General features: G+C 37.3%; 3 protein-coding genes across 5 annotated transcripts; 1 reads left to right on the top strand and 2 right to left on the bottom strand.

The window, feature by feature from the left end:
• Positions 1 to 6,573: 6,573 nt before the first annotated feature.
• On the bottom strand, positions 6,574 to 8,983 carry mcl1b (MCL1 apoptosis regulator, BCL2 family member b). The gene is made up of 3 exons (XM_081387839.1): positions 8,316 to 8,983; positions 7,838 to 8,088; positions 6,574 to 7,732 (listed from the first exon to the last, which is right to left on the bottom strand). The coding sequence occupies exons 1-3, from the start codon at positions 8,650 to 8,652 to the stop codon at positions 7,616 to 7,618; spliced, it is 705 nt and encodes a 234-aa protein (XP_081243965.1). The 5' UTR covers positions 8,653 to 8,983; the 3' UTR covers positions 6,574 to 7,615.
• A 986-nt stretch (positions 8,984 to 9,969) lies between these two features.
• On the bottom strand, positions 9,970 to 16,766 carry ensab (endosulfine alpha b). Its single transcript, XM_081388992.1, has 3 exons — positions 16,578 to 16,766; positions 12,652 to 12,774; positions 9,970 to 12,498 (listed from the first exon to the last, which is right to left on the bottom strand). Exons 1-3 carry the CDS (start codon positions 16,632 to 16,634, stop codon positions 12,325 to 12,327), a joined length of 354 nt encoding a protein of 117 aa, XP_081245118.1. The 5' UTR covers positions 16,635 to 16,766; the 3' UTR covers positions 9,970 to 12,324.
• Positions 16,327 to 22,175, top strand: hormad1 (HORMA domain containing 1). Of its 3 annotated transcripts, none has more exons than XM_081388989.1 (15): positions 16,327 to 16,386; positions 17,879 to 17,960; positions 18,108 to 18,252; positions 18,338 to 18,398; positions 18,554 to 18,590; positions 18,711 to 18,731; positions 18,868 to 18,894; positions 19,030 to 19,097; positions 19,279 to 19,430; positions 20,591 to 20,748; positions 20,855 to 20,947; positions 21,053 to 21,104; positions 21,216 to 21,280; positions 21,371 to 21,451; positions 21,738 to 22,170. In XM_081388989.1, the coding sequence occupies exons 2-15, from the start codon at positions 17,928 to 17,930 to the stop codon at positions 21,816 to 21,818; spliced, it is 1,074 nt and encodes a 357-aa protein (XP_081245115.1). In that variant the 5' UTR covers positions 16,327 to 16,386; positions 17,879 to 17,927; the 3' UTR covers positions 21,819 to 22,170. The 3 variants fall into 3 exon arrangements, with proteins under 3 accessions (XP_081245115.1, XP_081245116.1, XP_081245117.1); XM_081388990.1 differs by having other exon boundaries at positions 16,360 to 17,760; positions 21,738 to 22,175; XM_081388991.1 differs by lacking the exon at positions 16,327 to 16,386 and adding an exon at positions 17,591 to 17,669 and having other exon boundaries at positions 21,738 to 22,175.
• The last annotated feature ends 5,056 nt before the right edge of the window (positions 22,176 to 27,231 follow it).

Below are 27,231 nucleotides of genomic sequence, written 5' to 3' on the forward strand. Positions count from 1 at the left end.
TTATAAGGACATTGTGGCATCACACAATATGTTATGTTGAATTATTATAGAAAAACTGTTAATTAATACAGACTTCAACAGAAATTACACTTATGGTATAACAACAAAAGTATTTTAACTCCTTTTTTCATAATTGCTATGCTAATATGCTCTATGTATAGAGTGACTTTTTCTCAAACCTGATGGTATAAGAAAAGTCATACAGCTGGAGTTGTTCTAAAAACATATCATACCGATTGCACAACATTTTTGACCGCAACCTTTACACAGCACCAGTCAGTCTCATATGTTAGTTGGAGCCATTAAGTTATTTGACAGTGAATGTGTGGCATATGTCAATAACACTCTGGCCTTGTTCAACTTACATTTTGCAGTCTAAACATAAAAACAGACCACATTGCCACTTAAAACTAGTCAGGACCTGCTGCCTGTTGACCACACGTCATTGAATAAATCCTCATGACTGTAAACATGGTGACTTTAGAGTAAAATCTCTACACAAACATACTGGTGTCTTAATACAAGAAGTGGCTTTCCATGATGGCAATACCTGACACTTACTCAGTATTTCTCAATACTCTTCTATGTAAATAGTTGTTTTAACCACTAGCACTGGAGTTTACAATACTAACACATGACGACAACAGATAGCTTATTTAAAAGTTGCATCTGATATATATTTCAACAGCTATATTGGCATTACCACAAAGTACAAAATGCAACAGTTCCAAATGTTCAAAATCAGTTTCTTCTCAAATATAATCACAATATTGCACCATCGTTGGTGTAGATATAAGCTCTCCCAAACAGAGTAACATCTTTTGGATTATGGATTTACATGTGCTTGGAATTAATGATCCAGGACGGAAGCCTCCATAAGAGGAAAAAACGTGAGAGGGCCGGAAATAAGGGAAATCAGATCAGATAAGGAGATTTTATTTACATAATGAATGCTAGTCGGCAGCCTTCTACATGTGACTTGTGAATGTTTGCTCATTTGTTTGTGTATAAAGCAAGGAACACTAATTGCAAGACGCAATTCAGGCGACTCAAGGCAACAGTGAGTCAGGACAATCTTTTTTCCAGTTATACACTGACTAATATAGACTACACTGGGAATTGTTTAACCATTTAACCAGAAGATTAATTATTTGAAATATTTATTAAATACATAAATTACACATTAAAAATAGTCACCTGAGGGGTCAGAGGTTAGCACACACTTTTTGATTTTAGAGCAGTTATCTTTATGACGGAATGTGGAAGTGACGTGTTTTCCCTCATGGAATCATGCTGTAGGGGAAAGGTCATAGACCTGATGATTCAACAACGACCTGCCATGACTAGTAGAATTTTTCTTTCACCAAGATTACCATACCATGAAAGCTACACTGGGAGATTGATACAAAAAATAAGGAAAACCTTGATAAAGGTAAACAGCAGGGTAAATGATCAAGTAGGGTCACTAGTTCCCGGCAGAACATGTGATGGGATCATTTGGACAACACTTTATGGCCAAAGTTTTGAAGATGCATGATATTTAATGACTGAAATAACTGTTCTTGAGGAAACGCTTCACACAATAAACACAGAAAAAAAATCATATACAGTAATAGATCTCAAACTAGAATACGAATCAAAGATGACAATAAAGATTGCTTAAGATAAAACAGCTTTTATTTATACATCAAATGTTTTCTATTAAGTGCTAGGTATTTCTGCATGCTTAATTTAGACCAGGGTTTTTTGAGTTTTTCAATGCCACGAACCATCAAATATGATCATTCTCATGCGAGGGATCCCATCTTGAAACTTAAAAGGCAATTATATGCCTAGTTAGTTAACTCTAGATGGTGCAAGGTTGATGGGTCCTTAAAGGAGTAGTTTACTTTAAAATGAAAATTTCCCCATGATTTGCTTACCCTCAAACCATAGGTGTATATGACTTTCTTTTTTCAGACGAATACAATCGGAGTTATATTAATAAACACCCTGACGCTTCCGAGCTTATAATGGCAGTAGATTGTAAGCAACCATTGCAACCATCAGATTGAAGCTCAAAAAAGTGCATCCATCCATTATAAAGGAACTCCACCTGGCTCCGGGGGGTTCATAAAGGCCTTCAGGCCTTCTGAAGCAAAGCGTTTAAAAAGTTTGTATAAGAAAAATATTCATATTTAAAACGCAAAGTAAAATTCTAGCTTCCAGCCAAACGCAGTTGCGTATAAAGCATAACTTACGCAACTTATGACATTGGAAGTTGCATAGTGCGTCATGGCGTATAGCGGAAAAATCAGCAGTACTCCACATTTACTTGCATAAGTTGCGCTTTACACTTAAAGGAGAACTCCGGTCAATTTTAACATTGAGCTCATTTTTTTGTAAATTTGGAGTGCTGTCAATACAGAGAACAACGACAAAAATCGGTGTTGCCTACACTGTGTTATCCTCTTTTTAAAATTTGCACCCTGTTGACTTCTGGGGCAAGTTTTAAACCTGCTTTTAGCCTCTTAACATCCTTGATGTGTCATTACAAGTGCACAGGTCATGTGAGTGATTCCTTTAGAGTGATCACGGGTGAATCTGACTGCAGTAGATGTGAAAGATATGAATAAAAATGATGTTATTTCAGCCAGCGCACATGTATTTACATCCTGTTTTCGGTCGAAGTCCACAGTAATCGATTGTCGAGTTCACACGCATAGGTTTAGTTACCTATGATCATGCGCGTGAACTCGACAATCGATTACTATGGACTTCGACCGAAAACAGGAAGAAAATACAGGTATGTGCGCTGGCTGAAATAACATCATTTTTATTCATATCTTCATATCCCCCCCCCCCCCCCCCCCCCCCCCCAGAGCCGTGTGAAGTTTGTTTATTATGGATGGATTAACTTTTTTGAGCTTCATAATACTGATGGTTGCAATTCAATGCCATCATCAAGCTCGGAAGCGTCAAGGTGTTTATTAATATAACTCTGATTGTATTCGTCTGAAATAATAAAGTCATTTACAACTATAGATGGCTTGAGAGTGAGTTAATCATGGGGTGATTTTCATTTTAAAGTGAACTACTCCTTTAACGCAGCTGATGATATTTACCGCATTAACTACTTGGCACAAACTGATTGGTTCATGTCGCATCTGCAAGCCAATGAGCTTGCAGCTCACAACATTAAAATGGCTGGCTGGCATTTCAGAGTTCCTCCAAAACCATCCCCAGCTCCACCTGAATAGATCTGCAATGGGTAATTTATGCTGTGTGTGTGTGTGTATATGTATATATATATATATATATATATATATATATATATATATATATATATATATATATATGCTATTTGTGCAGCAGCAGTATGTCTAACATAATCACACAGCAGCGTATCAGCGTATGTGTTGGCAGTAGCAAGTTCCTGTACTTGCTCTGCAGCAGCAGCAATAATCGACCACCAGGACCAAATACATTAACATTATCATAACCATTACCATGCTAAAATCTTCAGAGAGTTGTCACGAGAGAAATAAGTATAAAGACCCAATTTATACTGTCGAAAAATGTATATTATAAATGTAAATTGTGTTACATTGCGTTTTTCTATTGTAGTGTTATTTGTATTATTCAAATCAATTTTATTGTATATATTTTACAAATGTTATTTAATTTAATCAAATGTTTTTATTTATTCATGTATATATCAATATTAATTTTTTTAATATTTCAATATTTTTCAATATTCTTCAATTTTAATCAATTTATTTGTTTATCTAGTTAAATAGTTTAATATTTTTTAATTATTTATTTAAATATTCTTTTCTCTAAACTTTTCCATGGACCTCCTAGCATTCTCTGGATCCCTGCTTGAAACCCATGCTTTAGACAATAATGCATGCTCCTCCTCCTATTGTTCCACATTCACAGACGTCAATAGACAATAGGCCTACATCAAACAAAGGAGTTTCTAATAATAAATGCAGTCAGGATATCCACATTGTTTGGACACTCAATATTTATTTGTACATTTTTTATTTACATTATTATGCTCCACTGGATTTTTATCCACACCAAGAAGTCTATTATCTAACGCAGCAGTCTAGAATGTTTGATTCTGATTGGCTGATGGGCGTTCTAATGTTTTTCAAATAACATCAAGGCTAGTAGTTTCACTCTTGACCACATTACAGTTCCATATCACGTTGTCAATGTATTTCAGTTATTTTAAAGAACCAACACTGGCCAAGCAAAAATACATCTATCACAAATGAGTGGCTTTTAAGATGTCTGTTTTGTAATACTAAAAAAAAATACAATTCCATGACTACCATAGCACAAGACTGTACAGATTAGTACATGTGTTATCGCATGGCTTTACCTGTATTCCACAGAGTTTAACAGTCATGAGCCTCCTGGCTCAGGTAACCACAGCAGGTGAACTGGAGGATCAGGTGAGGCCCTGTGTGTGTCATTACCATAGTCCTCATTAGACCCCACGGGTGGCCTGTAACCAGACACGAAGCCAATCTGAGCAAATAAGCATACTCACACAAATATTGTTTAGCTTAGCCAGAAAAACCAACTACAGACTTCCTAATGAAGGACTAAAACATTTTAGGACAGGTGTTTTTGTCAGCGGATTCTTTTTTTTACATTAGTTAAAAAAGTTTTAAGTAGACTAAATTGTTTTACATCCTGCAAGCGGATATCATAGATCTTGAAAAAAAGATGTTATATGTTATGTTGATAAGGAAATATATGGTTAAAGGGATAGTCCTAATTATGTTATGTCACACTAAACCGGTTTGACTTTAATTCTTCTATGGAAAAATGTATACGAGTTGTTGTTGTTTTTTCAAAAAAAACAACTCGGGGGGTTCATGAAACTCAATAGGGTCCAAGTTGATTTGGTCCCCATTGACTTTCATATAGACAAAAATTTAAACCGTCTTCATATAATCCTCTTTTGTGTTCCACATTGGAAAGAAAGTCAAACCTGTTTGGAGCAACATGACAGTTAGTAAATTATAGAATTTTCATTTTTGGTTGAATTACCCCTTTAAGGCATTCGTTTATTTCTTCTCTTGCATAAGTTGTCAAATGTGGGAATGCTAATGAAAAAAACTGTTTCCACAGAAAATTATTTCTACCCTTCAACACAGGACTGTCACATAACTGTCTCAAATACATCTCTCCCAGAGCAGGATATATCAGACTTTTTCTGTATCCCTAATTAACCACACCTGAACCAGCTAGGTTTTCAGGATCAATAAAAACTTCCAGGCAGGTGTGTTACAGCTGAACTCTGCAGAACGGTGGCCCTCCAGAAGCAGGATTGGATACCCCTGCTGTAGAAATACAAACCAAGCATGTTCTCTGGCATAGACGTTCATAGACGTCAAAACATCTTCCCTCTCATTGGACCCTCACTGGAGATCCATTGCCTTGCTCGTGTTTCATGACTTTTCCAACTGGCCTTTCCTTATCACGAATTTATGACACACACATGCAAAAATATTAAGATTTCCATTTCGCTATGGAAACATTTCCTGTGCCCTTTTTATAGGCAGTGGAAGTCATTCATTAAGGAAGTGGATATTCCCAAACAAGGCACTAACATCTGATTTCATTTACAGGGATTTGATCCAGAAATATTTTTGAACGATATAAACTGCTGACGTTTTTTGGAACCCCATGTGATTTTAAAACCATGGTCATTCATCATTAAAACATGACTCATGGATACAGAAGTGTAAAGTCAGCAAAGTAAATCACACGGTTCTACTGTGTGTCATATCGTTAACTAAGATTACTTCCACATTAAAAAAGCAAGCCAAACTGGCTACATCCACCGCCTTCAGGCAAAAAGTACAGCAAACGAGATTAAGAAATCAATTGAGAAACTTCTCTGTCTAAGGAAGGATCAGAACATGATGACGAATAAGAGGATCACATGATTTTAACACCTTCTACAGTTAAAAAGCAAACGGAATTTGTGCTAATGTATGTTTCGAAGAATAATCCCAGCCAGACTATAGTATTCTACTTGAGCCAAAACCAGATTAGAGTTAGCCGACGGTCATTCACATTGGCTGAGAGGTTTGGTTACAGTAGTGACTCGTGATGACAGCCAGAAGGATGGCAAGGGGTTTGTATATTTATAATGAAGGATTAATATGCTTGGGTCCACTGAATAGAAAGCGATTCAACAAGGTGACTAAGCAACACAATGAACTCTTTGAAATGAGATACATGTATGGTATTCATCAATGAGTTTCATTGTGCCAATGAGTTTCACTCTGACAAACCTCTAAAATATTTCCGCAGCACAGTGCAACTTCATACCAAAGGCTGAAACGAGAGACTACACAGGAAATTTAAAGTCTTTGGCAATTTACACAACTCTGCTGCAATAAAATGTACAGATGAAAAGATAAAAAACCTTTGAAGTTAATAATAATGGGTCTGATAAAGCACATATACTTCAGACTTAAGTTGTGACCTTGCCATAAGGGTTTAATAGATTCTTTGTGGTTAAGGTTTCAATTCAATCACCTAAGAAGAAAAAAAATCCAGGTATCATCTTTTTGGTTTTAATTTGCAGTTTAGAGAACAGTATATTCACAGAAAAGGTCAATGACCATAACATGTTCTCAAAACATTTCAGTGTAGGTTAACCAGCAGGTGAAGAAAACAATTAGCAGCGTTGTGGGTAAACGGTTAGTTCACCCAAAAAGGAAAACACTGACAGCATTTACACCCCTTCAAATTGTTCCAAACCTATATGAATTTCCACTGCTGAACACACAAAAAAGATATTATGAAGGATGTAGGTAACCATACAGTTGGGCCCCATTGACCTCCACTGTTATTGTTTTCCATACTATGGAAATTAATGGGGCCTATCAACTATTATATTGGTTGCTCGTATTCTTCAAAATATCTTCTTTTGCTTTCAGCAAAAGAAAAAAAAATTCATCCAGGTTTGGAACAACTTGACGGTGAGTAAATGACAGTATTAAACTTTTTGGGTGAACTATCCCTTTAACTGCTGTCATTGCCCTAAATTAGGACTCAAAACAGAACCACGATGAGCTTTTAGATAAAAGCTTTAAAGCTTTAGCTAGCACCTGACGTCATACGTGCGTATTGTATTGCAAAAGAATATTTTTGAAACAGGAAGTGACACCATGAAAATGTGAAGGTGTTGTACTAGAATGGCTTATTACACACAACTATATAGCAATTTCAACAAAAGCTTGTGAGCTTTAATATATGCCAACTTCACAATTCAGCCAAGTTTATAAACATCATGTCTGTACAGAGAACACTGGTTGGAAGTGATCATTTCACAGGTGATATTCACACAGAATATCATCTGTCATTGAAAGTGTTTCCTGCAATTCAGATCTGACAGCAGAAAATTTTAAATTTTTACTTTTAATAAAAAAATAGTTTTGGATTTTTTCAAGAGATTAGTCGGAGCAACTTTTATAAACAGGAAGAGTGAAAACGTGAAAAGAAAAAACATCAATTCAATCTGCTTTCGCTTTCTTTCTCTCTCAAAAAATTGTTTTTAGAGTTCTTGTTTCTCAACATCTGTCATAAAGTCCATGTGGATTCACCGTATAAAATAAGCAAGTGCAGCTCCAAATGTAGCCACACTACCAATGGCCACCAGTGTGTTTCTCATAGCTGCCTCTGTATCCGGGACATGAAAAAAATCCACAAAGCCATCCTAAGGAGAAAAAATAATTCATAAACAAGGTGATTACAGGTTACAAACAAAGAAAAACAAGCACATATGCAGTCCTGTGAAGGGTGGTGGGAAATTAAAACTCACCCATGCTTTGTTTTTGAGCAGCCAGTCCCGCTGTGCAGTGAGAAGATAGGAAGCAATGTCTTCCGCCACCCGACTCACACACTTGCCATGTCCTCTGTCATTCTGATGCTTGCACACAATTGCCCCAAAAGTCAGCAAGCTTGCAATACGGCCCCAGTTTGTGATGCCATCGCTGAAGATTTCCGTTGCCACAGTCGTGATGAAACTCATGTCTTCTCCATTCTGCTCCAGATTCAGACGTGCAATCATACCTGAGAGAGTCAAATGTTAGAGGCCACTGCGGAATCATAAATGTGAAAATACGTGGCATAAAGTGGAGCAACCTGCCAGGCCAGGTGCGTGTGTAGAGGGTGAGGCTCTTTAACAATATTTAACCTGTTCTTATCAACAACTAGACATTTTGAACGAAGCGAAAGGGGAACAGTGGAGCGCTAACGTAGCCTACATGTTCAAATAAAGTGAGAACTTGTTAAATTACCTTTGTAAGCGATTTCGTGCTTTACCACGAGACTTTCCACAACCCGCTTCATCGTTGACAGAACTTGTTTTTTTCCAATTTTAGAATGAGGGAGTCCCGTAAAGTTTTTTAAGAAAATGTCAATAGTTTCTCTTGTTTCCATTTCAAAGGACGTGTAATCTTCCTCGCAATCCGACCCAGGCGAGGATGGCACCGAGCCTTGTAGACAGTTCTCTGTAAACTGGTTCTGAGCTTTCAGCTCTGGCATTACCAGTTGTTTGCTAACCCTACCAGAGCTGTTGACGTTAAGAGCTGTTATTCCAATGCATGGCCAAGAAACTTTACTCCCAGGCAACATGTTTGCAACTTCACATCAATGCCTTTAATCCAGTAAATCGGTGATGCATTTAAGAGGAAACGTCGTCTTTCTAAATTTCTATTTAAACCTAAAGGAAAGCTAACCTACATTGTACTTGTGCAAGGCGGAAGCGTAGAACTAGAAATTTCTGCTTCGTTCTTTATAGGCTTTTAGCTGTAGGGGCGGAGCTTTTGGTTTAGTCTCTCTTGCATCTGGGTCTTGGCCAATCACTGACGACACACGTTTTGAACGCAAACTGCGCTTTCGAAACGTCGAGGACAGCGGGTTCTGCACGTAAAATGCGTCCCACGTTAACCCCCCCCCCCCCCCCAATCTGTGACATTGATAATATTTACATTCTCAGGAACGATATTGAAAATAATTTCATGTCATGTCAAAATTTTTCACCGGTAGGACTGTGGTAGGGTTATTAACGACCATTCTGTTAATAAACGACCAGAGATGTTTATGAAAACAAGATGTGTATGTGTGGGTTTTTTTTTTATGTGTGGGTTTTAAAAATGTCAGCCTGTTGTTCTTTCTTAGATCCGCCCATTTACGCTTTTCAAAGAGCGGCGCTCCCCCTAGTGAAATAGTTGTAGAACAGAATTTGTAGAATTTGCTGGAATTTATAATATGCAGCACACCCAAATAAGTAGCTAAAAAGTTCAGATTTCTCACGGTTCAGGTTGCATTTTTCAAAGAACTCAATTCTGAATTTTAGAAACAAGATTAAAATCGGTACACTGGAAACTAGTAAACACTGAGAATGTTCAGCTCTATACTAAATATTTTTACCAAAAACCGTTTGAATGTATGATTTTATTTTTAGTCCTTGATTAGCCTACATCAGTTTTGCAGTGTCCTTTCTTCACACAGCAAAACAAGAATTGCTGTAAATACTGTAAAAATAGACAATTTGTTCATACCTTCACACGACCTCAGTATGTGATCATTCATTCGATTTTACTTGCACGTAGGCTACTATAATACATTTTTTGTATAGGTCAGATAAAAACAAAGTAAACACGTGGAAGTTTTAAACTTTTCGTTAGGAAAAAAAGTACCAATCATTGTTTTTGCTATTAATGTAAAACTTTATTTTAAGTTCAGACAGCTCCAATATTGATTTTAAACATTTATCTTTGCTTCATTATTAGCCATCATTCCGTGTAAATATAATTATAAGGAACCTGATGACTCTGGATACCTCGGGAAATCCATTATCAAACACAAATTAATTCAAGCAAAACATCTGAAATAATAATAATACATACGGGGATGAAAAATAGAAATAATTAAACACCAAATGCTTCATAGTATGCAAATCATGAATATATTTTGTGTGTATCTATATAGCAAGAGAGCCTTAAATTGTAGGTTTACAATTAATGTTACATGAATGTCACATTGCAGCATAGTGTAAGGTTTTCAGTTCAGACCTGTCTGAATTTAATCCATTCAATTACGAGGATTTCTGTAATTACAATGCAAGAATCCTTAACCCCCATATTTACATTTCTCACACCAGTTTGATGATATTCTTGTCATGTTGCATTAAAAAGCAGAGATTCAGACACATGATATTAACAAATAAAAAGATAAAACAAGCTTTGTGAATATTGGAAAGAACATTTAAAAAAAAATGTAAAGACAACCAAAACAGAATGCAAGACAAATTGCACAAATATGACACCAGATGCACAGTTTGACTATTTACAATTTGGCTGCAGCACAAAATAAGATTATCTCCTAGCATTGTGCAATAATGCATTCCTCAAAGGACACATTGTACATCCACACATACAACTGAGTGACAAATACTAAGTGCAAGACCATCATATTTCCCTGATGTATTGCCAACTGCCACCAGCACCTCAACCATATATGGAAAAAAACACATTCAATCCCTTAAATGTAATTCACCATTTAGTGAAATTTACATAGTGATGGTACAGTATTTATATATTTTTCTAATTACCAAGAATAACATGCATTAATATACATGTTTATTGTTAGCTTCACGTGGCTAAACACATTTTCTTTTAAATCTTCAGGCCACGTGTAGGCAGGTGTGGTTTTAGAAGGGGCAACTTGATTATGCAAATCCTGACTTAAGACACCTGGACTGTAAAACTGTCTAGATTTCCCTGTAAGGGTATCTATAATCATACTAGGAGTCTGTAAAGAGTGCACAAAATCTTATAACCTGGAATAAATGAGCTGTTAAGATCTACTACAAAGTTTCCAATGATTTACAAACTTTGAAGAAACTACAGAGGTTTATCGATTCATGTCCAATGGAGAAGAACACTTCGCTAAATGATGAGAAACGGTATCTCTTTAAAGACCACAGATAATACAAAAAAATGAGTCATAGGATATAATATTTAGTCATTTGTATGTTTGATGTTGGTTTGAAACCCAATAATAAGCTGCATGTCAAAGCAATCTATGGGTAGGCCTAATATTTTCCAATTCTTTTATGCGTTTAAACATGTAACTGTGTCCGAGTTTAAGTAGAGCATTTTACTATTTAAAATTTTTACAAATATTGAACCAAAGGTGCTGCTTCATTCTGCCAATTTCCTTCTACACCTCATTCCGTAAAATATACATAGATATTTAGGACCAAATAGACTCACATTGTTAAGACGGACAAGATGATTGCATCTCAGATGATCAAAAGGGTCATGTGCATCATACTACATACGTGTTGGATATAACAAAATAATCCCATTAATAAACACACTGCTGATAGTGTACATGAAAGCAGAATGACTCCCGATGCCAGTGAGATTATAGCCACTACTTATTATAAACATACCAAAACGTTTGACGCGTAAGGTATGCTATGATAAGATAATTTTCTTAAGCCCCTTTGCTTATCATGCCACATACAAAGACCGTTTCTGCTCTTGGCTATTATCAGTGAATTACAACATTCTCTGTTTACACCAAAAAGCTACGATTACAATAATCTAATCAGCCTGATTGGAACCCGCTTGCTCAGATCCTACCACAGAAGGTGAAGGCTGAGAATAGTAAAACAATCCAGTCGTAAGCAGCTGTTATTTGGTTAAACTGAGCCATACTTAGAGAGCGAGAGGTAGAAGAGGTGATGAAGGCTACACACCCTACCAGCCACTCTTAAACACTATTGCTCTAACCACTTGTTCACTGACTTTTCCAAAGAAATTCTCATAAAACATTCATTCTTTTGTCATTGCGAATGATTAGAGGGCTGCCAATGTACATCTGGGGCCAATGGCTGTCAAGTATTATCTATGTAAAACAATGCCTTTTAAAACAATCTTAAATCATTTTCAAATTATTTGACACTTTTAAAAGCATCAAACAGCATTTTATAAAGTCTTCAGGGTTTTGTTCGTAATATGACTGATGTACAGGGTACACAGGTTAAAGTGCATCATGCTCCACTGGGGTCTGGAATACCGAGGGTTTAGTTTTTCCCTACCATATGTGGGACACTGAAGAGGGTAACAGAGCTGGGTTGGTTAGACCTACTGAAGTTAAATAAAAATGACAGCAAAAGTCAACACCCAAATTAAACAAAATAAACTGATAACCAGTCCTGACGAAGCTGGTCTGGTGGGGCTGGGGAGGTTTTGGAAGTTTGCTTAGAGGGTTTATCAAAACCTCCGGGTGATGTTAGCCAGCCAGTTTACTTGTAACCAATGAGGACTTTCTCTGCGGAAGGTCTTGTGGGGTTGGAATGTGATCCCCGGTAACGATGTTCTTGTCTGGACCGGCTGCAGCAGGCAACTGTTTGTTCTTCATCTTTGCCTTTGCCATGTTGTAATCTCCTGAGTCAAAATACTTTTGCTGGAGACAAAAAATGCACAATTTGGATGACATTTTAGAAGTACATAAAGGTACCAAGGTGTTGCAAGCACCTGGAACTGTATGAATATGCCTTTTAAAATGTGTTTTTATTCAGTTGAAGTAAAAAAAGAATGTTAAAATCTTTAAACATACTCCTTTCTGCAGTCTCTTCATCAGAAAGTCAGATCCACCTGGCTTTTGACCCAAACTGGGATACTTCGCTTTCAATTTGGCCTCCTCTGTCCGCACTGGGTTTGAGTTTGTGTCCTGAGATTCCTGAAAAACATTTATTGCCATCTGTAGTTATTAGACATCAGTTTAGTTTTCATAGTAAAAATTATTATATGTACAGTACACCACCATTCAAAGAGGTCAGTAAGATTTTTGTCATTTTTTTTTAAATAAGTATCTTATGCTCAACGGGGCTGCATTTATTTAATCAAAAATACAGTAGACAGTATTATAGTGAAATATAATTGCAATTTAAAATAAATGTTTTCTATTTTAATACATTTTAAAATGTAGTATATTCCTGTGATGGATGGCAAAGCTGAATTTTCAGCATCATTACTCCAGTCTTCAGTGTCACATGAAATTATTCTAATATGCTGATTTGGTGCTCAATAAACTATTGGTGCTATTTTAAACCTTGAAAACAGTTGTGCTGCTTATTTTTGTGGAAACCGTGATACATTCGTTTTAGGATTCTTTCAAAAAGAAATGCAAAAACAACATTTTTTGTAATAATGTAAAAAGTGTTTACTGTCACTTTTGATCAACTTGATCACATGCATCCTTGTTGAAATGTATTAATTTATGTTTTGAATGAGTTTATGTAAACAATCTTTATTGAAGAGTTAGTTCACCCAAAAATGATGTCAGTAGTTACTCACCCTCATGTTGTTCCAACCCCGTAAGACTTTGGTTCATCTTCGGAACACAAATTAAGATATTTTTTATGAAATCTGAGAGCTGGCTCACTCCTTCATAGGCTTCTATGTAATCGATATCTGCCATCCCAGAAAAGTTAGTAAAGACATTGTTAAATTAGTCCAAGTGACTACAGTGGCTCAAACTTAAGTTTATCAAGCGACGAGAATACTTTTTGTGTGCACAAAAACAACAAAAATAACAACTTTATTCAACTATTCATTTTCTTCTGTGTGGGCCTCTGAGTGAGTTCACGTAGTGTAACAGCGCAGCGCTTCTGGGTTGTACGTCAGAACGTAGGCTTACCATTGGCCAGCATCACACGCATCACACACATGACCAGCGTTAGCCAATGGTGAGCCTACATTCTGATGTACAACCCAGAAGCGCTGCGCTGTTACACTACCTGAACTTACATAGAAGCCTATGAAGGAGTGAGCCAGCTCTCAGATTTCATAAAAAATATCTTAATTTGTGTTCCGAAGATGAACTTAAGGCCCCGTCCACACTACTGCGTTTTCGTTTAAAACGGAGACCTTTTGCTACGTTTGCACTTCCCGTCCACACTAAAACGGCAAAAACGGAGAAGTTTAGAAACGCTGCCGACCCGTTTTTCGTTTTGAATCTCCGGAGGGCGTTTTAGTGTGGACGGGTCAAAACGGAGGACTTTAGAAACGATGACGTAGTAGAGGCTCACGCTCGGCTCTATGATTGGGTGTCATCAGTCATGGCGTATATCTTTTCTAGCAGCTGTTGTCCAAGTAAATTCTGCATTTTACAATGCTATAACTGCCTACATGCGCCGGAGGCAAGCTATTATTTGCGCGATCTGTGACAATTCCCGTGTGCAGCGGCGGTATCGACCGTACATGGAGCGTCGGTTTTGGGTTAACCCGGGAAGAACCAGCGCATGGTGGAATAATTTTATCAATGAAGTTGTGTTTACACCGGCACGCGCATGCCCAGTGTTGGTGAATGGTCACGTGATCCGCGTTTTCAGTCGTTTTAATGTGGACGGAGATCGTATTCGTTTTAATTCTCCGTTTCTAAACGAAAACGCAGTAGTGTGGACGGGGCCTAAGTCTTACGAGGTTGGAACAACATGAAGGTGAGTAGCCTAATTACTGACAGAATTTTCATTTTTGGGTGAACTATCCCTTTAAACACTTGAGGTGGAAGACGGAACAAACTAATAATCAACAGTCAAAACTCAAAGTAATAAATTTAATTCTCAAAATATAATAACAAAACAATAAAAACAAAACCCCTTTCATCATATCATTCTTCCTGTAATTCCCAAAAGGTGTGGTCCTTTTAAACACATTTCAGGGCAAGGTACAACAAGATTTAATGTTTAGTTTGGCATTAAATTATCAGGTGTGTTTATAACAACTCTCTAACTTCACTATTAGATAGGGAAATTACATTTTGGTTTCAATTTGAATGCAAGCTAAAATAAACAAACACTTGGAAATTCTGTCATAACTGAAACTATACAACATCCGAGTCAAGGCGAATTGTAAACATCTTCACGTTTCTGTTTTGTTTTGGTTTAAAAGGGGTTTGTTTTGAACAGTAAAACAGCTAAATCTGTCTTCAGGTCTTGCAATTGTATAGTACAGCAAAACGTACTAAGATATTGTAGGTTACAGAAAGATAAATATTTAAGAAACAACATATTTTTCCCTCTTATTTGTGTGCTTGCATTTTGAATCATCCTCTGCTTCACCCTAAGCTGAGGAATCATGTGGTGGTGTGTTTAGACTGAGGCTTGGATAATTGTAAAGAACAAAACACACAATGATATAAACTGCATGCACATTTTAGTATGCTTCCATTATGAATGCATGACTTGAGATTAAGACAATTTTGCAAATAACTAGACAGTGAGTCAATAGGGGCAATTCTTGCATATAATGCTGGCTAAAAGACACATTTGCATTCAACTGTAGCAAAAGGCAGATTGTAGAAAAACAGGTTTGTAAATCCTCAGGACTAGGCTAATTTTATGTTCTACATGCTACACCCTTTGAGTCTCTGTGAGTCACAAATAATTCATAAAACAGCATTTTAAAACACAAAGGCAGAATCCTGTATATGTTTATTCCACTATACAAGTAATATAAAATAAAACGTTTTTCATCAAAGGGGTTTAAAATTTAGTTTACTATGATATTCTTTTTACCTCCACTGAAAGCGACAAGTCTTACAAGCTACACTTTTTTTCTTTAAGACGGTTCATAACTTTGAGTCAGTTACTTAAAAATATAGATTGGTCTAATCTGATACAGAAAAGTAAGCCCGGTTGCCCCTTGGCTAACTGCTAGTTGGTCATTCTAGGTCTTGAGACATAGCCTTAACATAACTGCTGTTTATGCAACAGGCCCCTGGAGAAGAAACAGACTCTTCTGATTAGGTCCAGTATATGCTGATTCACTAGGATCTATAACAAGTAATTTATGAGCTGCTATATTCAGCACCACCTGGGAAAAGTGCAAACAAGGCTGTTAAGTTCCCACAGTAAAAACTACTCTTAAAATCTGCATGCACTTGGGACTCTTGATCATATCCTGAATCTAATTTTCTTATGGATACATACAGTACATGCCATTTTAGCACAACAACACCATCAATAAACAGCAGCAACATTTTTTTTTTTTTTTTGTAAATTGAACATCAACAAATAAATTAAAATATCAGAATCTGTTTTTTCTACAACTGCTTTCATAGTATGGCTTGACAACTTTGCGGGAAACATATGAAAATGGGCGCCCTAGTTATTTTTGTTCATACAACCCAACTGACACCATCAGGTTAGAGTAGGTGTAACAAAACTGAAAAGCGACAGAATGTACCAATCAAACGCTGTTATTTTCGTGACGTCTGCGCTCACTAACCAATCAAAAGGAGGCTCATGCTTGCGAAATGTTCGACTATCACCTTTTTCAACTCATGCAGGTGACAGCTAAGCAATCAAATAGCAAAGAATCAGAGAAATGTCTGTTGAAGGCGTCGGTGAGCAATAAGCAGTCATTTATATAATACGGAATTAAGGCATAATGACATTAAAGTAGATGAAATTGACAGACACCGTAAGAGACTGCAACGAATGCCTCGTCTAATCTCGTCTGCCCCAATCTAATCCCCACCTGATTCTCGTCCATCTGCTCCGATTGCGTCTCCGTGTCCTGGTTATCTGATGACATGTCTGTTCGGCGTTTGCTGCTTAATCAACGTGTTGAAATGTAAATTTTGCTGTCTATTCGTGCCCGATCCGATCCACCCACGGTGTTCTGTATCAAAATGGCGTTCGCTGCAGCGACGTCACTTTGGGGGACGGTCACGCAGCGATGAAAGCCAATAGGAATCCGGTTTGATGTTTGAGAGACCGGAGAACCAGCCAATAGATTTCCAATAGTCATATCAAAATAAATAAGTGACCAATGGTAAGCTACAATGCCTATGCGAGCTCACGCAATAATAAAGATTATAGTGCTATTGAAACTGGTAATTTATATTAAAATCTACAGGGATTTTAATACAAATTCTCAATAGGTTTTCAATGTGTAAAATGCCTGCGACTATTATCTAGGAGAGACCTTATAATTAACATTCTTGAAATAGTCATTATAAGGCCTATAGGCTTAAGTAGACTTCATACAATTCTTCAAAAATGCATTTTATTAGATTTCCAATGACCAATCAAGCTACAGTGCCTTTGAATCTGCTATCCCTTACACTAAATATATTATAGTCTTTCCCCTGCACAACTGCACTAGGTGAATAACATTTAATACTTTAAAAAATGTACTGATTATCAATATACTCTATTTTTGTTAATGTTTTGTCACCAGTTCAAAATTAGAAAATCAAAAACTTTACACTTTAAATAAAATAAAACTTAAAAAAGGAACGATTTTTTTAAAAAAAAGTTACATAAAGCCATAGTACGCGTTGTTGTTTTTCAAATGAAGAAATAATGCTTTATTGCTATAATTATTTGCGTAATTTAATATTTCTGTATGAATAACTTGGCATTTGATTACTTGTTTATAAGGTACTTAGACATAATTAGACAGGAATTAATAAGAGAGTTCACATTTTGGTGTTATCCTCGATTCCTAGTACTACTAGGTTTCGACAGATTTCTTCTTTTATTTTCATGACATTGGAGTTTATGGCGGGAGATGGCGCGCGTTCGCGCGAGAGTGATCGGCACCGCAGTTAGAACGTCGGTTGAGGTAAAACAGGCCTATTCCGTTTTTAGGATATTTCCTCTTTTTAAAAAAATTAACTGTCCGACAAAGCCATCTTTATTACCAACTTTATTTGGTAAGATAATTATATTCTTTTCACGGTTATGTGTTTTTGAGTAACGTAACAGAAAATTTGCTGCAATGTTCCAAAGTCATCAAGCCAGTAACTGAAGCAATTGCACCTATATTTGCAGATGCTTATTTTTGGCTTTTGACTGGTGATCTGTTACAACCATCACCATCATGGCATGTGAACAGAAACTGCGACCTGTTCAGGTAACGTTAATGTACATATTTGTTTTCTCTAAACCAGCACATACCACCAACTTTTTAAAACGAATTTAACATTAGCTTGTCTAGGCTTTTGCTAGCATGTCCATAAGTTGTAAATATAACAGTATCTTGCTTGCTGAATGTTTCCAGAACGGTCAGATGCTGCCAGATGTGGTTTCCACCGAACAGCAGTCGCTGGTGCTTGTGAAAAAACTTCTAGCCATTGCTGTCTCAAGCATCACTTACCTCAGGGGTCTTTTCCCAGAAAAGGCATATGGACCCAAATATGTTGGAGGTAAAAGTGGAGCAGGTAACAAATCCTTCATGATTTCATTACTATAACATACATTTTGTGTTTTTTTCTCCTTTCTTTTTCACAGAGCTGAAAGTCCTGATACTGCGAGAGCATAGCTGCCCTGGTGCTCAGCAGATTGTTCAGTGGTAAGTGGACAGTTGACACACTCATGTTTTCACATTCCCTTCATGAAAGAAATGTATTAAAACATTAAAAATGAAACTACATATACATATATTTGTAATTGTAAGAGAACATCTGGTCAAAACTACATGACTGCATCTCACCTCCAACTATTCAGGTTGCAGGGGTGCTTTGATGCACTTCAAAGAAGATACGTAAGTCTGTGCTTTTATACACTTCTGCAGTTTTCTTTTACATTTCTAAACCAGTTATATGACTGATCGTCAACACTGTTAGTAACCTTTGACCTTTTTGCATCTGGGTTGCTTTATCAGCTGCGCATGGTTCTTCTATCAGTGAGTATTAACTAATTGATTTGAAAACTAACAGTAATCAATTTAAGACTGTGGCATGCAGAAGTATAATAGTTTATATGATATAGCTTATAATAATATATAATAAAATAAAAATGTGACTATTTTTTACTTGTAGATTTACTGTGATCCAGACAATCCACAGGTGATCAGACGTTCTCTCTTTTTTTAAATGAATGCCATACAATGTTACTTAATTTCTTTTTTAATATAATGCTTATTAAATAATTTCATATTTCAGACTTTGAATGTGCATTTTTACGTCTTGCTTTTTTTGCAGAAAGTGACTGAGTGTTACCAGTTTAAAGTCAAATACACAGAGAAAGGACCTCAGATGGACTTTGAGAGGTGGCATATCTTTTTAAACAGTTAACAAAACTAGATGATGGATTACAACCCCAAAATACTAAATATTACAGCCCAAAATGCATTACTTGCATAGCCTGTCCTAACATAATTTTTCAAGCAGTATTATTTACTAACACATGTTAATGTTTCCTCTTGTGAAAATAAATATCTGTGTTTTCAGCAAAAGCGGGCAGAGCCTGACTAAAATGGCCTGTGACAACACCCAGAAATCCAGTATGCTGCTGGTGCGTAAACTTTACATGCTGATGCAAAATCTCGGCCCACTGCCTGATGACGTCTGCCTCAACATGAAACTCTTCTACTATGATGAGGGTAAGTCTACGCTTGCTATCTGCTTGACTGTACCATGATCATGCATTGTTTGTCTTGTATTTCCCGCCGGCCAATGTTGGCCAGTGATGACCTTCGATTTGGCCATATCATATCCTTGAAGCATTTCTTAATTTCTAATTTATCTTTTTGTTTCATTATTTAACATTTTTGTAGTGATGTAGATGTAGACATAGATCATGATTTTTCATGGCTGATTCCAATTTCTAATTTATTTTTTTTACAAGCAAATTGCCCAATGCCCAAAATATCGCCTTTTTTTCTTTGTTTAAGCAAATTTTTTTGTTGTTTATTTGCTCTATAACAGACACACTGGCCTTAAACAAAAAATATCTGTAGCCATTTGAAATTAAAGTCAACTACTGCATTTTAATCACAATCCAAACAAAGATGCTACACACATGTAGCATGAGTAATAGTTTTTTATTTGAATTAGATTTTTAGATAATTAGATGCTTGAAGTAGATCATTTCAAGATTCAAAGCAAAAATAGAATGGTCTGACTTCAGATTTGTGATATTATGCTACATAAGACACACTTGCACAAAACAAAAACAGCAGGCTGACTGAACGAAAATGCTAATTGTCTCTCTGACAGTTGGAGGCGCTTACAGAACAGCAGCAGTTTCTTTAGGTACCGCTAAACACAAAGCAGCGCTATGCTTATGGACACTTTTTTTTATACGCAGGTAATAGGGAAATAAAATGCCATCCAAACTTTTCTGAAGACAGAGATACATTCATATAATCCCCCACCCCACCCCAATTTAATATTTCTATATATAATTTCTATATTTCGAGCATCACGAACATTTAGCTTGCTGTGTGCGTCTGTGTGCTCTTCTTTGCGTCCGTCCTTGGTGTGTTCCATCTCTGGCCTGTTTACAGACTTATAATATTTCCACACAAATTACATTTTAGGAAATTATTGCAATGCAGTTTTTTGTGTGCAAGTCCAGAATAGAGATCGGCCAATGTAGAGAAAATAAGTTCATTTGTTTGTTTTTTTAAATTTACATTTTAATATAATGCAAAATTTACTTTTAACCCACAGTCGAGTTTGATTTTTGACTTTTCTTAGTAAATGGTTTGGGCACTTCTAGTATTGGTGTTTTATTATTCAACGTGTATTTGGGTTTCAGTGACTCCCCAGGAGTATCAGCCACCTGGCTTTAAGGAGGATGACAACGGGACACTGATATTTGAGAGGGAACCAGTAAATCTGACCATGGGAGAGGTGGTCACACCTTTTCATAGCCTCAGAATGAACGTCACCACTGAGCGGAAGAGACTTGATCCGGTGAGATAAAGAAGCTTGGCGCCTACTGATATGCCTGGCAGAAAATATAATATCAGTCCTGTAAAGATGTGATCAATACTATACATGTATTTATGTGCGTGAACAGCCTGATGAAGATGATATGGAAGTATGCGTGAGTACGAAATGGTCTTTGAAAATGTTTGAGGATGGGACGATGTCTGAAACTTCAGTTCAGCAGGTGAGGTCCTTTCAATAATTATCAGATATTTCCTCAGTTGCTTTTCTGCCTTAACATTACAAAATGTGAGTATTCGTCTCAAATGATGGACTTATTTGCTCACAGGAGTTTATGACAAAGGAGAATGTCATCACTGATGCTGGCATTGAAATCTCAGGTGAATGTTACACTCTGTGTTTGCCAGTTTAAAGACATTGTTATGAACCTAATCAAGGTAATCACCACTAACTCCCAGCAACCATTACTCATGGTCTGTCACCATTTACAGAAACTCAGGAGAACTCACAACAGCCTCACAGAAACAGCAAGGAGGATCTTACAACAAATGCAAAGGTAGCGCTACGCAATTCCCCATCACAGTCTGCTCTAGTGGCTTGTGTGTATGAGAGGAAGTTGTGTTTAATTATGCGATGTTTATTTTAGATGGACAATCTGGCAAAGAAAACTGCTGATCTTAAGGTGGACGGCAGGAAGACCAGAAGTGGACGCATCTTTGAGCCTCAGGTGGGAAATACAATGTCCATGGCCCGTGTTGTCATGTTTGTTGGACTTTTATCACATTTACCAGTAATCACTGGAACTTTGTGTGTATTTTTTATTAGTCGTTGAATTTAAATGCAAAGTTTAGCTTCATGCAACATTTCTCATTCTGACGGCTCTATCATGCAGAGTTAGGAAAAATTGTTAAGTAAACAGATGAGTTTATCACTTTAAAACAGGTTATTCAAGTGTTCATGCTCTGATGAACTGTAGTGTGCCACAGCTAAATGCACTTCCTGTATCTCTGCAGATCTCTCAGTTACAGTTCCCGCTAAGCCAAGATCCCCAGCCATGTGCCCCGAAGAGGCGCAAAGTCAGTGTACCCAAGTAACACTTTCACTAGGACACACAATATTTCCAGTACAATCACACAGCAACAAACTGACCCATGATGTATGCTGTTTAATGTATTTTGGTTTGATTAATTCAGTAGCAAAAATGCTTTGTAAAACAAGTTTTATGGTTCAATTGCATACGATAACATGATGAGTTCTAAATTGTGTATTTTGTTATATATGTTAATATTATTTGAGATACATTTAAGTAGTCATAATTTGCTTTCAAATTTTAGTAGCATTGTTTTATTTTAGTTACTAGATAGCATAGTTAGTCCACTAGATGGCAGCATGCACATTGTATCAAAACAATGACTCCAATAAAAACATATGCCGTTTTTTGTTGTGAAGCCGACAGTTTTACGGATGTTCGAGTGATATAATTTGATAAATAATGCACTTTAGGATATATGTCTAGAGGGGTTCAGACATGTGAGCTAGATTTGGCTTTGTTTCCTGATGCTGATCTGTACAGGCAAGCAACACATTTTCATTTTCAGTCTGTGATATTCACTACAAGGTTATTTTGACTTGAACCAAAGTGACATACTAAAATAATCTATACATGCAGACAATGAAAATTCTTTTTGCGCTGTTGTGACAATTTGCAAATTACATACAAAAAGTATGAACTCAGAAAATTATTAGCAGCATACGTAGGACACTGCTAACAAAAATATGTTTTAAGAATGTTTTGCTAACGTTCACATTAAGTTAGCGTCCAAATGTTCTCTGAACGTTCATAACGTCCAGTTTTTTTAATGTCTTTTCAAAATGTTTTTTCTTGGTTGTGCGAACATTAAGGAAACATTCTAGTTTACAAACGTTGTAGTTATAAGGAATATTACTTTTTAATGTTTTAAGACATTAAAAAACAAACCAAAAAAATTCCATAATTGATAATGGTTTTGTGCTAATGTTTTGAAAACATTATTAAAGGCCAGATCACTTTGAATGAACATTCTGTTAACCTTACTGGAAGAACGTTTATTCATAACTTTGAGAGAACCTTGCCAGAATGTTAGCCAAAGTTCTAAGACTGTTCCCTGTTAAATGAAGATACAAAGTGCAGAATAGTGACTGCTGTATTTTTGTACATGCTAAATTAATCTAAATCAACTATAACATAATAACATATTTTTTATCTTGTATCACACCTACTTAAAAAAACACACGACTGCATCCCAGTTCAGAGGCTGCAACCTCTCAATTTGGACGCAGCTCATATAGCAAAGTTTTTATTTGCAAACATATTCTGGATATCTCCGTGGTAACAATAATGTATAAGCAGTAGTCCCTGTTTACAACAGTGTTCGCTTTATCTAGTTCCAGAATATTTGTTGGCTCATTGCCTGAGTGGACTATGAATTTGGCTAGAGACAAAAGTGTCTCGAACACCAATTCCAGATCCGCAGTTTCAGGCTTGGCTGTGAAACACAGTGTTAGGGACTTGATTTATCACTGAACAGAGACAGCAGAAGCCCCTTCGCCCTTTTGCTTTCACACTAGAGCTTTCGGTTTTTGACATCAGAGTTTGGTCTGTTTAGCATCTCCTCTTCCTGTTTGCTCTAACATTTGTGATGCGAACATAACGCAGTTTGGACCTAAAATGCACAATGTGAAAAGAGACCTGTGGGGGAAGGGGGAGGGTAGGGGAAGTCATTCTGGAGTTTGGACCAAGCAATCGAACCAAGTTAGCTGCTGTCAGGCTGTGTATCTATGTGTGGGGGGTGATATCTCCCCTCAGGGCTTCTGGTAGGGGGGGTCTTTGGACATTTAGCAGGGGACTGTGATCCCCTGACCTTGCCAGAAGGGTAGAATTTTTTTTGCTGCTGATTAGCAATTCTTCAGCTTAGCAGCTTGGCTAAACTTTTAGTGCAATTTCATTTTTTTAAAGGATGCCAACAAAACCGTTTAAACAAGCTCACATTTTAATACAAATACAGAAGATAGTTCAGTATGATTTAAATGAATATATACAGCAAGTAGTCGGACATCTTAATAGTCATAGTTGTGTGTTTGTTTTTGCTTTTCCATTGCTCGTATTTGAAAGAGTATAATTCAAATATCAAGGCAATTTTTGCAGTGCAGTCATGCATATGTATATGATCAGACAGTCTGATATGTTGAGAGAAATCACATATGGATGCAAATTGCAACTTTATCGCTGACCAAACATAGCAATAGTTGAATCTTTCAGAGTGGCTTCCACTTTTACCATATTGATTAGTATCCAAAACATGTGATAAAATGCATCTAGACCAAGCTGAATTCATGCTTGGCATCTCTCAACATGACAGAGTGTTTTACACGCGTGTCCCTTCTGAAATAGCAGTGCCGTACACTTGACCTTGGGCTGGATGTATGTGCCTGTGAGCTGTGGACCATCACTCCTGTCAGTGGAGTGCGTGTCTGACCTTGGGCTGTAGTTACAGACTTGGCACTGACTAATTTCAGCGCTGGACTTCATATCGACACTGCAATCGCTAATATGTTGGATGATAAATAACTATTGACTGAAGTGAATGGAGCTCCTGGACAGGACGGAGTGGCTCGCTAACGTGGATTTCGAATTGAATACAGGAGCTGCCCACCCATAGATCCAGGACCAGTGCTATCTGTCTTACATTAGACTAGAAGCAGTATTTGAAAATACAAAACTGATTTTGGGTCAGTAATAATTCACTTTTCTTTTTGGCAGGTGAAATGTTAAATATCAGAGATTTCATCTAGTGTAGCTGTTCAGGTAATCAGTCAATGATATAGATAATATAATAATAATGATTTGATAATTTATTAAAACTAATAATAATAAATTGTTACAAAGATTAAAATTCTCATGTTGTTCCAAACCTGTATGACTTTTTTTTTTTTAAACACCATTGGACCCCATTGACATTTATTATTCCACAGAAGAAAGAAAGTCATACCGATTTGGAACGACATGAAGGGGAGTAAAAGATAGTTTATTATAGTTTCAATTTTTAAATTGAAAATTCTATTTCTTTCAATTTTAAACATGACTCACTAAGTGTTTATGTAATTTGGCCTGAGGTAAAACTTTGGAACCTAAATTTACATGATAAACATTTTTATGTGATAAACATCAACTATGATTAATTCAGCAATGCATCTTGCGTGCTTTGAGAAAAAAAGCAAACCCAATGAGAAGCCACTCTTTAAACAAAATGTAGGCGAGCAAAATCTCATATCGTGGAGCCAAGAATTCAAGAAAAAAAAAAAAAATTCACGGCACCGCGTCTGACAAATCTCAAGAATCCCGAATCACGCATCAAGACACAGCTCGTATTAGGATGCAGTGTGCACGTCTGCTCCATAAAGTTTTGAAGTCTGCTGCCAAGTTCACTGCAGGCTCTTACTCTCACAACATATGCAGAGCGCCTGGAGGCAGAGAAAACTTTCCCTCCATCACTCCTCTCTCCCACATGCCCGGCCCCACCGCGCCTGACTTCTGCCCCGGTAGCCGCTGTGCCTCTCCGAGTGGATGGGTTTTCATCTCGCAGGGATGCGAGGGCAGCCACTCCGCTCCCCCTCACACTCCTTCCCCGCGGAACACAGATTTACATTTGTACTGCTGCACAGTTCTCAGTACTGCAGGCGAACAGCCAAATCCATGCAGCACTGATAGAAACACAGAAACAGCTCGAGCGACTTCAGTCAGGTCTCTAGAGATCGAGGACTCCTCGGCCTGGGATGACGGAAGTGTATATGTAAAAAAAAAATAAAAAAATCTTTTTGCATTATCAGTAAACAATGTTCTTAGGAAACAATCCACTAAAATGTTTGCTTTAACACACATAGACCTGTACTGATGGTTTGAATGTAGGCTGTATACAAAATTAATAGACGTTTAAATGTTCAGGAATTAGCATTTGCACACTAGTACTATAAAACGAATATATTTTGACTCAAAATGTCATACCGCTAATAATTCTTCTTAAACTCACACTAGGGTGTTACTGGGGAGGACAGATGGAAAAAGAAAGATGTAACCGACATCTCAATCATTTGAGTAATTTTTCTGAGCAGTGGCCATAAGCAAGGAAAGGGCCTTTGTCCTAGACCGCCTTTTATTTCCAGCACTGCAGGAATTGTGATGGCCGTGCCTCGGGGCAACAGAGGCACCTTAAGGAGCCCCACCTTTAAATCCAGTGCCGGTGGCTCCAACCGTGACCTCTAGCTGCAGGGATCCCTCAGGCCAGATTTAAACGAGCTCCCGCAGGTCCTCCTCCGTGCCTCGCTCTCCTTCACAAGCTCTTACTGAACCGGAGCAGTATGGACTTCCAGGCCAGTCTGATTTGTATAACAGTCAAAGCAATGGCTGGACTAAACGGCCTTACATTAGGTAATGACTGTTCGCATATGCAGAGAGAGGGAGATGTGCGGAAAAATCAGATGTGACATTTTCCGTGCTGGGGAAAGCGAATTCTGTGTGGGCCGCGCGCAGCGCAGCTTATGGCAATTCTGGAGTGCCGTGCAATGATTGTGAATAACACAGGCAAAGTGTCATGGTGGCTCTCTGTTGTTTTTTAAAAGCGTGCCTTTCAAACCTTTTTCTTTGCACTTGCTGTCAGCTGTCTTTTTACCATTGTATCTTGCTTCTTCCTTTAATTTTCCTTCCCTCTCACTATCATTACCATTATGGAGGCCATGAGAGACGCAAGGCAAAAGAGGCATACAATATCAGGTATTGATCCACACCCATCACCACACAGAGGGAAAAAACGTGGGTTCAGGGGCTGCACAATTCAGACTGGACAGTGCGATCGATAGGATGCTCTATCAGCCATTGCCATGGCAACTAACCAGAGCAAGGACAGAGCCCCAGCGTTTATTTACACCTGTCTCCTACTCCCTGCCACCTCGTAGTGCCATCTAAAAAGGGTTAACATTTGATGTATTTTACATGTGTTTTTGTCAGTGCAATTTGCATATGCTTCCCCTAAAAAACATATAGGATTTTGAAGTTGTGCTCATTATCTTTGTCTCATTGGCCACTATTTCTCCTTGTTCTTTGCACGGGACTTTACTTTGCGTTGACCCCAATTTGTAGGTCAAGTAAACACGTTCAATGCTGCAGTCGTTGACTTGATGAGGTCATAAAAGAGAGCCAAAGAAGAACAGGCTAAGGCTTTTTTTTTTCAATGGGCGCATGAGTGAGCAAAACGCTGCAACAAAGAGCAGATCAGCAGACAACTTAACACTAGAAGCCTGCCAACTTAACACAAGAATCCTCTTAGACGCAATCTATGTGAATATGGGTCACGTTCAAGGAGTCAAATAGCTTAGCTAGTCATAACATAGAACATCTAGTTTTTATGATGACTTGAAATAACACGCACGGGAAGATAGTATAATCTGCCTGCACTTTTATTCAAAATAAAGATT

This window comes from Scardinius erythrophthalmus, assembly GCF_964197995.2.
Source record: "Scardinius erythrophthalmus genome assembly, chromosome: 16".
Taxonomy (NCBI): domain Eukaryota; kingdom Metazoa; phylum Chordata; class Actinopteri; order Cypriniformes; family Leuciscidae; genus Scardinius; species Scardinius erythrophthalmus.